Raw genomic sequence first — 16,957 nt, 5'->3', positions numbered from 1 at the left:
ACTAGGTCTCTGTGGTAATGTGCCGAACAAGTCATGTGAAAAGATGCGCTGATTGACTGTCTCAGACGCAGAAGCAACTGAGATTCATCCTCCACCACCCGGAGTCACTACGCTACCATGAGGACTTAAAGCGCATTGGGAATTGGGCCTGCCAAATTGGGGAGAATACGGGAGAAAAAATGTATATACATTTTTTAATATTTATTAGAGCACCACTTACACTTAAAACCTAGTTTTTTTAGGTTTTGCTGCCGAGACAATTTTAGTGCAGAATAAGCAAGGAATTAAATGCCAATAAAATAGGATTCCAGCACAATCGGTGCTTTGACCCTTAATAAAATATCATTCTTAAACTAGGGCTGCAACTAACGATTATTTTGATAATCAATTCATCTAACGATTATTAGGACAATTATTTGACTATTTTGCAATTATTGCAACGATTAATCTTTAGCTCTTAACCGATTATTCAGCGTGTGCCCCGACTTAAAAGTTGTATTAAATGTGTTTACTAACAATAAAGAGGAAAAAGAACATCTTTTAAAAATACCTCTAAATGACATTCATTAAATGATAGGGAAAAAAAAACTTTTTATTGAGTTTAATTCACTAACATATCCTATTGTTATCAAGTGTTTTTGGCTTGTTTTCCATTTAAAATAGTCTAAAATCCTTAAAACAAGTTACATTTACTTGAGAAGCAACATATAATATATTTAGACTTGCTTTAAGAGAATATATCTTAAATATACTGTATGTCTATTTTGTATATACGTGTATTTTTTCACTTTGTTATACTTCTGCGAGTGCAGTAAAGACTTAATATACTTATTTGCAAGATCTATTCTCTAAAAGCAAGTCTAAATATCTTATATGCTGCTTCTCAAGTAAATGTATATTGTTTTAAGGATTTTTATATATATTAAAATATATGTATTTTTAATATTATATTCAACATTCTCAGATAACAATTTTTTCTTCTGCATTATAGTTGCTATAGAAAATGTCCCTTACAGAAAAAACACATGAATTTCACGTTATCACATGTTTTCCACATGTGCCCACATGTGACCACATGTGAACAACATGTGACCACATGTGAGCCATGTTTCACCACATGTGAACAACATGTCACGACATGTGACCACATATGAACAACATGTCACCACATGTGAGCAATGTTTCATCACATGTGAACATAATGGAGCACGTGGCACATGTGGAAAACATGTTACTATAGGTAATAACGTGGAGCTCATGTGAAATATATTTGCACGTTGTAATAGGTTTTAACATGTGAATTATGTTACTTACCACATTACAAATACTGTAAATTTTTTGCTTCATTGTAATGGAAAGTTCAGATCATTTTACTGACTCATAACATTTTAATTTTGAACGAGATTCAAAAGATCTATGTTAATGGGCAAATCCCCAAACTCATCAACTTATGCTTTGCAGTCTGCAGTGCCGGATACAAAAGTGATACAATACTAAGTGGTAAGTACTGACAAGCACAAATTGTTCGCAAAATTGATTAATGTCAATAAAAAGGCAATGTAGATAAATTAAAAGGCAATACATACAACACAAATGTAGTAGGCTTTTTAAAATCTTTATTTTGACAGAATGAGCTATACCAAAGTAAAAATACTGACCAGCTGCAGATTCTTAGTTATGCAATATGTTTTGAAGAACTATTCACAATTACAGGATTGCAACATCGACATCAAAAACAGTCATTCAATGGCACTAATATTGAGTTAGATGAAAATGAATTTGATGTTCATATAAAAAGAAAAATAGAAATATATATATATAAATAAATGTTAAGTTCATATAAAATATATATATATAAAATAAAAAATATTTTTATATATATATATATATATTTAAAAATGAATAAATACAGTTTTTTCAATCGCTAACAAGCTTACCCATACTTCAGATACTTTTTCTAAACTCAACACAGACTCACACCTACAAAACACAATTGGCCAAATGGATCATTTTCTTCTCAAAAACACATTTTGTTAAATATACACTGATGTTAGTCTCAGATGTTAATCTCGCTCAAAAGTGTTTGGCATCAAGCAAAAAACACACAACCACTTTCTTTTCTATACACTATGCATTTTTCTGAAAGTTGGCATATGTCCAGAGCAATCAAATCACCAAATTCCGATGGTATTGACATTACATGCTTAATCTGGCACCTAGATTCACCATAGTAACCTTGAAGAAACAATTTTGGTTTTGACACACACTTCTCACTATACATAATGCATGTTCACAGCCAGTGTGACTCACAACATTGGCAAAAGAGACTATCTGGCAAACACTGCCATCAGATATCCTGACCAGAGTGTTATCCCTTTTAAGTTTTCTTCTGTAATTAATGCTCAGAAATATTTGAGAGTTCACTACAGATTTGTGGTAAAACATAGCTTGATCTCTGACAGGGTATCCAAGATGTTGCTCAATAGCATCCCTTTCATATAGATTAAGAGCCCTAAAGCAGCCATGTCCAAAAAGCACAGTGCCGTTCACTCTTCTTGCATGTTTAGTTGTATTATAGCCATCGAGCACTGTGTCAAACAGCTGCTTCACTCTAGGATGAGCATTTATCATCACAATTTTGCCAATGCATTCTACTTGTTTTAGTAAAAGAAACAATTTAACTATCTGTAAGGGTACAGATTGAGTACCATTGTATAGTTTCAGCAGAAATCCATTGCACCCTTCAAAACTGTATGCACTATAACACCATAAGGGTCCCCAGTTTCTGACACTGTCACTAAGATGAAGAAGAATGTGAACATTGTATGTCATATGTGATCTACCATACAAGGTCTCAAAATTCCGCACAAACTCATTCAGGTGTTGAGATGCATAAAAGAGCTCCAGCTGTGTAATGGATGTTGTTTGCAAGACGAAAACTGTTAGGCACAAAAGGAGGAAGTGCTCAAAAAATCTACCTGGAAGAACAGATTTCAAAACAATGGGAGCATAAAACAAGAGAAAAGCACGCCATTCTGAGGCTTTCCAGTAGGCTCTGGTTATGATAGATCTAGGCATTCTTGTGATGTTAGATGGAGGTTGAAAATGTTCCATCTTCCTGTCTATCTCATTGATTCTTGTTCCTATATACCAGGGCTCTCTATGGTGAGAACTGTCGAACCACAGGGTAGACAGCTGCCTCATCACGCCTAAATCAATGCAATGCATTGAGTCAACAATAAATCCAGAGACAATGTCAAAAAAAGGCAGCGACATCAAAGGCGTGGGTCCTTTCACACCAAAGGTTTCACCAACCACTACATTTCTTCCACATACAACTGTATCTTTGTGAGAGCGTTCGGTCACTTCCTCCATATAAGGATATACTTGAACATGTCCTTTACCTTTCTCAACTCTTTCCCCTGGATGTAGACACCAGTTGCAGCCAAATTTCCCATTAAATTGCTTGATATTTTGTATCATAGCCCGAGCTACACTATCACATGAACAAATTATAGCATATACATAAGATTTTATAATCTTTCCCTTTAAACACCACTCAAAACCTGCTGAACCAAGAGTTTTCATTTCACTAATAAATGGTCTAAAAATGTGGAGATGGTTGGTTTTTTCACACCAAACCATAGTCCTGTTAAAAACATGTTATTTTTCCTTATATTAGGTGGGAGCTCATTTATGTAACACAACAAGGGCCAGATAGAAAAAGAGGAGGATTTGAAGATAGGCACACCATCAGAATTAAAAGTAAAGCTAAAAGAGTAATCTTTGTTTAAATTTGAGTTTTTCAACATTTGTTCATACAATTTCCCATCCATAACATCTGAAATTGTGTCTGCGTTCCTTGGCCTGGTCTTTTTGTAGTTCAATGACTCTCCAAGATTCAAAGTCTCTAGGACATGTTTCAGTTGGCCGATAAGCGGCAATGTAAAAAAGAAGTTACCATTTTTCATTAGTTTGGTTTTTTCAAAGAACTGATTGCACATCTTGCATTCACTATTTTCCAAAGTACAACAGCAGTTGGGGCAATAGACATGAAAATCATAATTCCCTGTTTTGAAAAGTTTTTTTAACAGGTATTTGGTGGCTGGCAAGTGGCAATCTTTTGGTAGAATGAGAATCAACATTTGGAGAAGTGTTTGCAAACCATCTTGCGTCAATCCCACAGTTCCAGCAAAGGCCATCAGAAGTAGAATGGTTTGTCCAAGAGTAACCAAAGCACCTTTGTACAGTGGGGACCTCATCATTTCATCATTAACCTAGAACAAAAAACAGGATCCCAATAAGTTAAAGTATTTGTGGTTTAAATGTAGGACATGTGTTCGAACCATTTGGCATTTTGACAGCAAGAACCCACTCCCACCCTCTTTCTAGGGCTATATGAAATGCTCTTCTGAACCCATTTCAGTCTATGCTGTCTTCATTTGATGCATGAAAACATTTGTAGTGTAGTGTATTTGTACAATAATCTCAATAAGCGTTTTGCTTTATTACTTTTGGTATGAAACAAAGTTTTAGGATTCAAATTTGGTCATTTGTTTCATGAAATTCAAACAATACCGTTTTGACACTCTTTAATGTGGCGTGACTGATTGCTGTATTGCCTCAGTTCTAGAGGCAGCATGGAGATCAACTTATGATCTCTTCCTCTTTACTAAAAGTTAGGGGTGGAACGGTGCATGTATTCAGTATTGAACCGAAACGGTACGGGCGCCACGGTTCGGTGCACGAATTTACACGGAGAATACACGGTATAAAAATAAATAAAACTCGCGTGCAAATTAATTAATGTAATGCGGAACTACTGTTAGATATGCGGGTTCTTTAGGGACACATAATCTGTACCATCGGTTCAGCTCTGAACGCTGCTCACTTCAAACGTTGGCTTTATACGCGCGTCCTATTCAGCTTTGGACTAGCGTCGAACTAGACGCGAATTTGACGCTCTATTCGCGTTTGGTGTGACCGCATAATGAACAGGCTGCGATGTCAAGATTGCAATGCTTGTGCTTGTGTGCGTGTGTGTGTGAGAGAGGGAGAGAGAGAGGGAGAGGCGCGGGCGCGATTGAACAGTGGAAACATAAAAAACATACTCCGTCATTTTGTTCATACAGATCATTAAACCTGCAAAGTGTTTACTTATATTTGTGTACACTCGCAATAAAACAACATTGTGCTGTTGTCACACTGTAAACTCTTGTCAAACTGTAACCTACAACTGTCACCCAACCAAAATCACACACACACACACACACACACACACACACACACACACACACATGTTGTGTTTCCATGTTTTATGGGGACTTTCCATAGGCATAATAGTTTTTATACTGTACAAACTTTATATTCTATCCCCTAAACCTAACCCTACCCCTAAACCTAACCCTCACAGAAAACTTTCTGCATTTTTACATTTTCAAAAAACATAATTTAGTATGATTTATAAGCTGTTTTCCTCATGGGGACCGACAAAATGTCCCCACAAGGTCAAAAATTTCGGGTTTTACTATCCTTACGGGGACATTTGGTCCCCACAAAGTGATAAATACGCCACACACACACACACACACACACACACACACACACACACACACACACACACACACACACACACACTGTTTTAAAAGCAAAACATTTATCCAACTCCATTTCAAAACAGTCTGTGGGTCCCATCTTTTGGACATTCATCATATTGCATTGGTTTTCATTTCTTGTCCTCGAAGCACTAATCTTACACATTCTACATTGATTAAAAAAGAAAATCGAATGTGTTTTTAATGGTAGTATTATTTTATACAGAAATCAATTATTTATAATTCAGATGAAAATAATGTTACATTGTTAATTCATAATGTTAATTAAAATTAAGGAAAACAAATATATTGATCTGAAATATAGCATAATAATTTTAAATTAATTCAGGTACAATTACCAAACATATCGCAAGGTCTTTTTGTCTTTTTATTAATTTAATAATAAACTAATTATATAAAACTATTGTCAGTGCACTACAAATAAACTGGTTCTATGCCTTTTTTAATAAAACTTATTTAAAAAATACAATGCCTTCTGCATTTTTGTTTTTCTTTTCCCTCCATTGCACCGAAATCGTAGCGAACCGTGATGTCTGAACCGAGGTATGAACCGAACCGTGACTTCTGTGTACCGTTCCACCCCTACTAAAAGTAGGGCTACAACAACGAATCGATAAAATTCGATTATTAAAAGAGTTGGCAACGAATTTCATTATCGATTCGTTGTGTCGTGCGATTATTACGCCAGTCAATAATTTGCAGAGATGTTTGAGTATAAATTTAAAAAAGTTGAGTTGAGCGCAGAGCGGAGCAGATCTACGAGACGCCGGACTGGACAAAAGCGAAGCGAACTCCACGCGAAAAGCACGTGTCCGAGATCGCGTGAGAGAGACCGAGTGTTTGTGCACGAGCGACAGTGCGCGAGAGAGACTGAGTGTGTCTGAGCATTAGTAAATTGGTACATACTACGTAGTAATATATAATTACTATATAAGAGGCGTGGAAGTTCAAAAAATGGACAACAATATAAATAAAAACAACAATTAAATTAGCTTTATGGGTTAACATAACATAACATTTCATGTTACATGTTTCATTTCAACTGTCATGTGGTTGGTTTTGACATTGTCTGTCATGAAGCCATTATAACATTTTAATGACAAATTAAATTTGTACCACTGTAGTTGAGGTCAAGAAAAACATTCATGACACAGTTATAATGGCCTCATGACAGCCAATGTCAAAACCAACCACCTGACAGTTTAAAGTGTAAATTGCAGGTAAAATTTTTCACGAAGATAATGCAATGTGCTTATTAAACATAAAGATAAGAACCGCCCACCATTGTTTTGTATGTTTTTATACCAAAATGTACTTTTACAGTGGTTTTAAGCACTCCCCCTCCTTTCCACTAGGCTGGGCGTGACGTCATAAGAGGGACTCCAAGCCTAGAGTTAACGTTAGTCAACGAAAAGTTGGCTAGCAGTTATATTTTGGGGAGTTTTTTTAGATTCAGAAGTGATGAATGAAATAACTCAATTGTAAACATACTCATGTGTGCTGGCTTCACGAGAACCGTGATCCTGCTGGAAATGAGAGTAAGCTATTCGCAAAACAAACGGGTTCAGGCAGCATGCGTCAAAAAACAGGATATGCTACGTGAGGCACGTCAGATTTGCCGGTCGCGGGTCGAGCTGCTCCACTAAACTCCAAAACATGTTCACCTCACGGCAGCACATACTCTCCCCTGCTGATTCCATTGGGTGGCATAGCCCACACAAACGCCTGTCAAACACAGCGATAGGGACATCGATCTCTCTTTTTCTTTCTGACAATGAGCATCGCTAATTAGTTGCGTTTTAGCACAGGCAATATCGCGTTCTGTCAGTAGATGCCAGCAAAAGCTGGGACTGATCCCGGCAATGTTACTAGGTCCCCTACTAGGTCCCACTGACAGGTTATGATGTATTGGTTAACTCACGACCAATAGTAAACTAAGTGATGTCGTCTGCGCTTTTTACTCATGGTTAACAACATGGTCTAAATGGATGGTGAGAAATATCACTATTTCTCAGAAGTAAAAACTTTGAACGCACCTCAAAGTCAGAGTCTAAACTTGCAGCACCTGCGCCATCACTGTCTCTATTTGCATGGTCATCAATGGATTGCTGTAAAAGAGGAGAGACAATATGCACCAATCATTTAAAGTTAAGCTTAATCTCAATTATTATAAGAGCTAGATATGAAAAAAAGAGTGAGTTAACCTACTTCAGGTTCATCATTCAGTCTCCACTCTTCCTCATCACTGTCATCTACAGCATGCTTACTGGGTTGCTGAAAAAACAAACCAAAAAACGTTTTATAAAGACAACTTTATATTAAGCTTCATAAGCACAACTCGTGCCTCTGAGAGATCATCCTAAACATCACATAAGACCACTTAACTATTTGCAAGATGCAAAATGCTAGATGCTTATGAAAAAAACATTTCAAATTCGAAAGTCAGAGTCCAAACAAGAGGAACTGTCTTTGCCAGCATGGTCATCAAGAGACATCTGAGGGGAGAAAATAATAAATGTCAATGCAGTAAGTGAGTTCAATGAATACATGAATTTTGCAGTTAGTACAGCCCTCATAAATGTGCAAATGTGATCTTACCTCTGGATGATTCATGATGCTGTCATCTTCAATTGAATCAGAATCACAGCTGCAAAGACATTGTTTATTTCAGTGTAATTCATATTTGCATAAATATCTCTAATGAATCCAAAAATAGGATAAACAGGACTTTACGTTACAGATATATTTATTTATTTACCTGTCTCCATCATCACTGGGATCTGAAATAAAGTCAATAATATTAACGTTAGGTGTTCTGGTATTTGAAACTTGCAAATACAACATATGGTCGACTTTTATTACTCAGCTCTCTGAAACACTTGATTCTGATGGGTAATAGCACAAGTTAAATAACGTTAGACTAATAGCAAGATCACGCTAACGTTATCTGACAATTTCCCCTCAAAAAAATAGTAGGCCTATAAATATATATATATTCCTGTTTTTTCATCCCCAAATGTAAGACATCGTAAAATTATAATTATGATGTTAGTAATCCCAATTAATATTTATGATCTTAAATTTTATTAAAGGATCGGTCTGCGCTGTCGCTTAGTAGATCACATTACCAATTTTTTCCATACGGTATTTTGTCGTCCGGGGTAAGGGTTCGTTGTCATCGCGCAAATATCTTCTGTAAAATCTCATTTTTTTCTCAGACGGCTCCATTTTAAAATCCTTTAACTTCAACTCTTCTTTCACAGTGTGCATGTGGGGCCGCGCCTAACGACAGAAATGACGCGAGTGAAGTTTTTTTTTTTCTTCGACGGATCTGATTGGCTACGATTGGCGCTCTTTTTGCTGCCCGTTGCTGAGGCAAATCGAAGTAGAAATAAGTAACTTACGTACGTAACTTAACATTAGTAGAAATAGTATAAGAGATAGAAGTCAAGAAATCTGCAGCCATGTATGTGCTCATAAAATGGGTAAAAGAAAACCGAGTAAGTGAGGGCTTGGAGAAGCATGTAAAGGACAAAAAAATGTTGAATGACCCAAAGAGGATTGGCCTGGTGGAACACGGAGCGGTTGGAGTAAAACCACCTAAATGCGGCTGGAAAGCTTTTCCGGCCCAAATACTCGCTGTAAACGGTAAGTGAATCAATTAATATTTAGCCTTAACGTTATAATTTTTATGGTCGATGATGATGCCCATGCTCACTGTTAGCTCACTACTTAACCTTCAGGCTTCAGACATCGATTTTGTATCGTTAGATCCGTTAAGTGATCGTGACGTATTGAGCTAAGCAAGGTTGCGAACAAGATTAAAGTTACTGTATTAGCCTCGCTATTTAAGAAATAATACGTGCTTTTGATTCATTTTTTTTCTCACGGTTTTTAATATATGTTCAAGATTCTGCTTAACACTTATAATCACTTTTGCTTTGTTTGAATACAGAGAGCCTTGGGCAATTAAAAAAGGCCGAGTCTCAGTGGATAGAGAAGCACAAAATGGCGACTCCATCAAAACCAAAGGTAACGTTATGTTATAACGATATGTTATAAGTAATAGCCTACTTCTATTACTTTCTATTCTATTCTAAGTCTTAATTACATTCTCTTCTGTCTTCTATTCCCCTTTGTAATGCACTTGCTGTTTTGTCAGACTATAGATATTGAGGAAGATTGGCCTAACATTACTCACTCCGATGACGAGGATGAGACTCCTCAACATCAGGTGCAGATGGTGTCCAAACACATGTTCATCTAGTCTCTACCTGTACAATGACCTTTTATTTTAATTCAGTTAAATATAATTAACTGATGATTTGTTGTATGTCATATGCAGTAATGTTGAGCTGACATGCTCCATTTTCAAATCGCAGTGGCAGCTCATGGGTTTTAAAATAGAGGAGGCACACTAAATTGTAATGTCTGGGCATCCCCTGCTGTTAATGATAATGACAATGATTATTATTATTTGCGTAACTGATTTAAATGGCTTATTTTGTCTCTTCTAGACAGACATTGAGGAAAAATACACATACAACACAATACAAATATAATTTCACTCACCTATCACTTGAAGGCAATCCATCCCTTCTTAAATGTCTGTGTGAGCGCACTGGACCGTTTAGTGAAGCATAGTTGAAGTCTTGAGTCCCATGAAAACTTGGTGTGACAAGCAGGACGGGGTGAGAGCCGTGAGAACGGCACAAGGCCGATGTCTTGATTGCTAAGGAGCATCACCTTCTCCCATTTTTACATCAAACTCTTGGGTAGGCTGTGCCTCCCTTGCCTCCACAAGATGCCACTGGTCATATGTTTATCATAGAAGTTTTTACACACTTGAGCTTCAAACTATTTTTGATGGTACCTGTGTTATTATTCATAATTACTGCTGACCCTTTACACTCCATACACTTGTTTTTCAGACAGAGGATGACTCAAACGCCATGACTCCAGAGCAGGCTTCAGTCTGGACTCCAAAACGGCCAAAGGTAAATGTAAACAAACAAACAGTACATGGTGAGAGAAAACAAAACACAATTCATTAGTTGTCTCTTCCTGAGCAACAGATAACAGAGATATCTTTTCACAATTACAAGATTCTAGAAAGTTCTTCAGCACTTCAAGTGGCTTTCTCTATTTTCTTTATCTTGTACACTTTTCCTCTTTCTAGAGAGACTTCAGAAATGAGGTAAAGGAGCTTGAAGAGAGGCTAAAAACCAAGGAAAAGGAGATAAGGCGTTTGCGAAAATTAAACTTTCAAATGCAAGAGGGTAAGCATTTCCATTTTACAATTCCACCAGTAATGCATTTTGCAATTTTTTTTCCTTTTCTCCTAGAGAGTTTTGCAATCAAAATGACTGATTTTGTGGTGGTAATTTCAAGAAATGTGCACCCATACGCTTTGTGCCGCACTGTACTGTGCCGCACTCACGGTGCTTTCAGACGGAGCCGCTTTACAGAGCCAGTATATCAATGATGAGCTGCGCGTAAAAGATAATCGCAGTCTTTGCGATTTCGAAATCGCGATAAGCCATCTCGATTTAAGTGCGATTACATGTAAATTTTATAGTAGGCTATATAAAAAATGATTGATCCTTTTGATTTTTGTTATCTTGTTTTTCATTAATGTATTTCACAACAATACAAAGAGCAATGTGTAACGTTTTACCAGATTTAGTGTTACACTTATTGTCTCTTATTTGTTCCCAACTAAATGTTCAGATTATCAGTTCAACATAGTTATAGAAATTCTACTTGATTTAAAAAAAAAAACTGCTGGTATCGAATCGGTATTAGTTGTAATTTACAACTTTAACTATAGGGACACTATGGCTGCGTTTACTCTGCAAGTCTTAATGCACAGATCTGATTTTTTGACCATATTTTTTTTTTACACCTATTACATTTTCTTTAGACATTACTGGTATCTGATATCTGTGTTTACATTAATAGTGAAAAACTGGAGGTACTGGTTATAATATTTTAATAATATAAATATTAAAACTAATAAGTCAAAACTTCGGTTGATGTGTGTGTTGACTGTTCATTCCTTTGATTTGAACGTAGGACTTGTTGATACAATCACACAAGCGGTCAAAGATGCCATTCAGGCAGCTCAGTCAACCCCCAGCCACCCAGTACCCACGTCTAACACCCATCCAGTACCCACTTCTAACCAAGCAGGAGAGATAAAGGTATAATTTACATAGTCAGGAGAAGTGATTTCAGTTGAGGACCATTTCATTTTCAATTTCTTTAATCTATTTAAAAGAAATGTATGAATTTAATTGGTTTGAATTAATGATTTAATGACTCACTCATAAAAGCCAAAACAATTTCATATCAGTTGATATCAATAATAATCACGATAAATGGCAAATCTTCATTTTCTTTCAAGTTTAAAGGTAGATTTTTGCTGCCCAGTGAAAGATGTAAACAGAAAGTTAATTGTGATTTTATCATTAGAAAACAACAAACACAATGTTGACAATTCTGTGAATGTATTCTATTTTTTCTTTTATCTTTTGCTTTGCAGAACAAGTCTGTGACTGACTTAATGAACCCAGTTGCTTTGGATCATGCTCAAAGATGTGAGGGTTACAAAAAGTTAACCAGAACTCTTATGGACTCCATCTTCTCTTTCGAAGAGATGGCAACATGCTCCGTCACTGGAAAAAAAGGGGTTGTTGGTGAAAAAAGAAAGAGCCTTGACCTAGAAATAGTGCAGCTAATAATTGGTACACTGTAAATGATTTCTGTTGTTTTCACAGTAATATTGCTGTATTTTCAGTGAAAGTTTACTGTAGAAACAGTTTACAGTATGTTGCTGTCAATTTCATAGATTTTACAGTATTATTGCTGTATTTCCAGCTTTGTCTACTGTAGAAACTATTTACAGGAAAGTTGCTGTCAATTTATGCTATTCTTTGAAAAAAAAAAACAGAGTTGGACAATAATAACAGTAATCCTTATATTACTGTTAAATTGATGACAGTATTGTTTCAGACAAGCCCCGACAGAGGACGTTTTTTTGGTTTATTGAGGTAATTTCAGCTTAGGAATTTTACAATACATTGTTTCATAAGGGAACCCATATATGAAGGCATTTAGTATATAGTTAAAAAAAAAGTTAAACATTTATGTGGGTGTTTTTTAATTGCGTGTCTTTATGGTTGCCAGATTTTGTCACAGACCCAACTAATCTAATAGGTTTAGCCTACACTTTTTTGGGTGGGAGATGTGATTCCCATCCAATGATCAATAACATAGGTAATGCAAAATAGATAAAATCATTTCCCATGATTTTTTTTATTATTAGTATTTTGCTTTCTAATTGCACACTTAATTACACAAAGAGCGAAATCGCAATGGGTATACCTGGCAACCAATCATCTAAACCGTCAGCCAGGTGAGATGTAAAATTCTATTTGTATTCAATATTTTAAAGATGTGTATTTCTAAACGTTTCACCCCAAATGTGAAGATATTCGTTTTACCATTAAATAATCGGTGGTGATTTTGATATAAAGATAACGTTTGCTTTGTAACGCAAACATTCTTGCCAGTTAGCCAAATACTAGTTATCACAAGGTTTGCTGTTAATGTTAGTTAATAATTTCAAGTTTAGAACAAAGTAAATCGAAATGTTATTTTTTCTGAACATTTGTGTGTAACGTTAACTTACACCGTGTGCGTGCGTGTGGCCTGTCACAATCAAGGCCTCATATCGCCCGTTAACGTTACGTTACCCCTACAAGGCTATGTTCGAAATCGACCTATGTTATCCACGACTTGAAGGGACAACCACAGTGTTTTCAATCATATTATACATTTATAACGTGAGTACAACCGATGTACACTTAAAGTGAATTACACAGTCGGTGAAAGTCGCGCCGAATGAATTCCGCGTCTCGGCATCCTTCAGACCAGACGTTCACAGGGTTCGATTTTGCTCACTCGTTTTCATTCACTTCAAGTACACTACTGTATATTAGTTTATTAATGTCTGGAAACAGCCACTGCCAACGGACTGAGGTTAATTTAGTTGTATATTTGATATTCGTTTGATATTCACGACAATGGTCATTATAATCTCCGTTTTTGTCACCTTGGGTGCTTCTCATTTCTTATTTGTGACAAATCAGGTTCTCCTCGAAATCGGGTCTCTGTCAGGACCCCAAGCGATCTCAAATTAGTTTTAATTGGTAGGCCTACTCTCTTTAGTGTCTAATTACAATTCCTACAAAATCATGTTATGATAAATCCTTTTGAACCACTTTAAAATGACCATTAATATCTGTAACTTATTATTTAGCATAGGCCTACTAGCACAGATACCGATTGGCCTGATAGCATACACGCATTTACACCTACTGTACATGTATTCAGTCATCTTTAATGCAATTATGTGTTAAAAAGATCAGGGTCATTAAGAAAGAGGATTCATTGTGAAACGAAGATCTCCGTAGGTTTATGCAGTGTTGAATATGTTTTTCATCTCTTTCAGCGTGTATGTAGTTGTTCGACATTGCAGCGGCTGATGAGTATCGCTCTTATGGTTAATACAGAGGTAAGTAATTTTCAGCTATTGAAGAACACATTCAAATACATCAAATTAGAGCGGTTTTAGCTTTTAACATGGATCGAGGAGATCAGGATCTTAGAATTTAGTTTAAAGGGATAGTACACCCAAAAATGTACTCACACTCACATAGTTTCATTCTCATTTAAAGGTATTAAGTTTTGGCTTATCTCCTGGTTCAATGTATTGTGGTTCCATATACTGTAAATTAAATGAAAGCTGTTTATCACATTGATGTCTGCCAAGCTGTAGTGCAACTAAATTTTTGTTTTGTTCTCTATAGGCAGCAAAAATCTGGGATCTGCATTGGCCCTTCGAAGTCTGGACTGGAGAATGTTTTTACAGTTTAATGAATTAAATTTTAATAAAAGTTTTTAAATGGACTTCTGAGTGTTGTCATAATTGATGTGACATCTTATAATTAGTAATATAACTGTGAAATATTTGTGCATACAAGTCTTTATATTTCATTCTTTTTAAGCGTGTAACAGATTGTATTTAGTCATAATATGTATATATGTGAATATAAAAACTATAATATGTGAATATAAAAACTACCGTAATCAATTATACTGCATAGTAACTTTACAGTGTTTTAAAATACAGTGCAAAAACAAGAACTGTAATTAATTTTACAGTATAAATATACTGTAAGTTATTATACAGTATGCTGTGAACTACTGTAGTCAGATTTACAGTAATTTTACCGTGGAATAAAATACTGAAGCTTGCTGGATATTTGTTGCCAGTAAGTTACTGTTGATTTTACGTTAAATTTTTTACAGTGTACGCATGTCTGAATATCTTTTATCAATAGTTTTTATATATGACAAGCGCTGAGCGCGTCCATCAGCGCCAGCCATAGAGTGAAAGCACAGTTTGAATTTGGCAGTTATGTCACGTCATGTCAAACTGGTTGTCAAATTTGAATGTAATCAATCTCATTTCTTATAGACCATGTCAAAAAGAGGCACCCAGGCATCGGAGGCACTGAGATCAAGGTCTGCATGGCACAAAAGTTAAAAGATCTGAGGAGACGAGCAGAAAGGTAATATTCAGACGATCCAACATCCAAGTGTGGTCTGTTCACATTTGCGAATCCGACATGCGCGAGGACTGAGGACTCAGTTTATTCCTCAGTCTATATTGTGATCTATTCACAAATTGTCAATAGTGCTTTTTATAAAAGAGACGCACCACTCTTATACAGTTGTTTAAGCAAGATGAAAACGGCATTGCTGTTCGCCAGCATTTTTTGTTTCCATAGCATATTCACGTAAAACGTTTAATGACATAATAACATTACAAATGAATAATTAGTGCTGCGCGATTAATCATATCGCAATCGTAATCGCAATGTCAAGCCCATGCATATGACGCAAAATGCCGCGATTTTATATGAAATAAACAAATTAGGCCTGGTAACGCAATTAACGCAGCATCTGTTATTTTTTTTGTCATCCTTTGGCTAGTGTTACATAATCCCGTTCTTATTCTTGCGAATGCCTTTAAACCATTCAAGTCAAAAGAGACCGCTGCCTGTGAATGTCCTGACTGTGACTCACAGAAAGATGTGCGGCAGTATCGTACGCATGCACAGACCGCGTGCCAGAATACAGTTCTCTTTCGCGCTTGAACGAACAATAACACACACAATTATTCCAAAATATCGTTTTGTCGAGTATCTTCATAACATAAGAGCAGTCTTATGATGGACGTAAAGAGTTGTGAGAGAATGAGGCGTGTGTAAGAGCCGCGTCTCTGTCAACAGCGGCTGCTCTTAAAGGGAGCATACAATAATGCTTTCTGTCAGTAAAGTTAATCAAAGAACAAATTGAATAGAGACAATTACTCACTGCTCTTGACTAAAGAACCTTTGTAGCTTTAATAAGGATTAGGGCCTAGTCTATATATAATTTATGCAGACCGTTTGATAACTTTATTCAATTTCTGTATACCTGTAAGACAGGAAGGGCACAGGCAAATATGACATTTATTATGGGTTTATGTGAAGATTGTTTAAAGTTCACTTAAATTAAAAGCTGTTATTTTTTAAAGCCTAATACATTTTTTTTTAAAAATTGATAGCTTTCACTTGTAATGACTGAATCACTGTAATGTTGGATATAATATTTGTTTAAATAGGCCTATTTGTTAATTATATCGCAATCGCAATATTGACCTCAATAATTGCAATATGACATTTTCCCCAAATCGTGCAGCCCTATTAATAATAATTAATTATTAAAGGAGAACTCCGGGCAATTTTTAAGTTAATCTTGATCGTTACACCTTTGTGAGTACTGTCTATAGAAAGAAAGAAAAACGAACCGGATCGGTGCTTGCAACACGGAGCTGTTCCCTCAAATGCGTTCTCCTTTAAGCCCCACCCACTTTAGGCTTCAAAAACACTCTTCAGAAACCTACGGGTGACGTCACGGACACTAAGTCCATATTTTTTACAGTCTATGGTTTGCACTGCCCTAATCTTTGATCTTTTTCTATCCCAAAACAGGATGCCTGCTGCAGGAGACACAGAGGACTGAGACAACACACTTTCACAAACGCACACCCCCCACACACACACACACACGTATACACCTGCGTTTTAGAGGCTTTTTATGTATTTATGTTTAATTTTAATTTGGTTTTGCTTTGTTTGTTTTGAACATTCAATTTGTATTGCATATTTTGAAATGAAATAAAAGCTCAATTTGAATTATTTGTTTTAATGTTGGGAAACATGGCTATA

General features: G+C 36.1%; 1 protein-coding gene across 1 annotated transcript; it reads left to right on the top strand.

Annotated features, from left to right (window-relative positions):
• Positions 1–9,029: 9,029 nt before the first annotated feature.
• LOC127660172 (uncharacterized) lies at positions 9,030–16,822 on the top strand. The gene is made up of 9 exons (XM_052150281.1): positions 9,030–9,263; positions 9,571–9,647; positions 9,778–9,849; positions 10,547–10,612; positions 10,795–10,894; positions 11,691–11,818; positions 12,160–12,361; positions 15,160–15,253; positions 16,721–16,822. Exons 1-9 carry the CDS (start codon positions 9,080–9,082, stop codon positions 16,749–16,751), a joined length of 954 nt encoding a protein of 317 aa, XP_052006241.1. The 5' UTR covers positions 9,030–9,079; the 3' UTR covers positions 16,752–16,822.
• Positions 16,823–16,957: the final 135 nt, after the last annotated feature.

Source organism: Xyrauchen texanus, chromosome 19 (assembly GCF_025860055.1).
Source record: "Xyrauchen texanus isolate HMW12.3.18 chromosome 19, RBS_HiC_50CHRs, whole genome shotgun sequence".
Lineage (NCBI taxonomy): Eukaryota > Metazoa > Chordata > Actinopteri > Cypriniformes > Catostomidae > Xyrauchen > Xyrauchen texanus.
The sequence above is the reverse complement of the archived record's forward strand: the minus strand, read 5'-3'. Positions and strand labels throughout refer to the sequence as shown.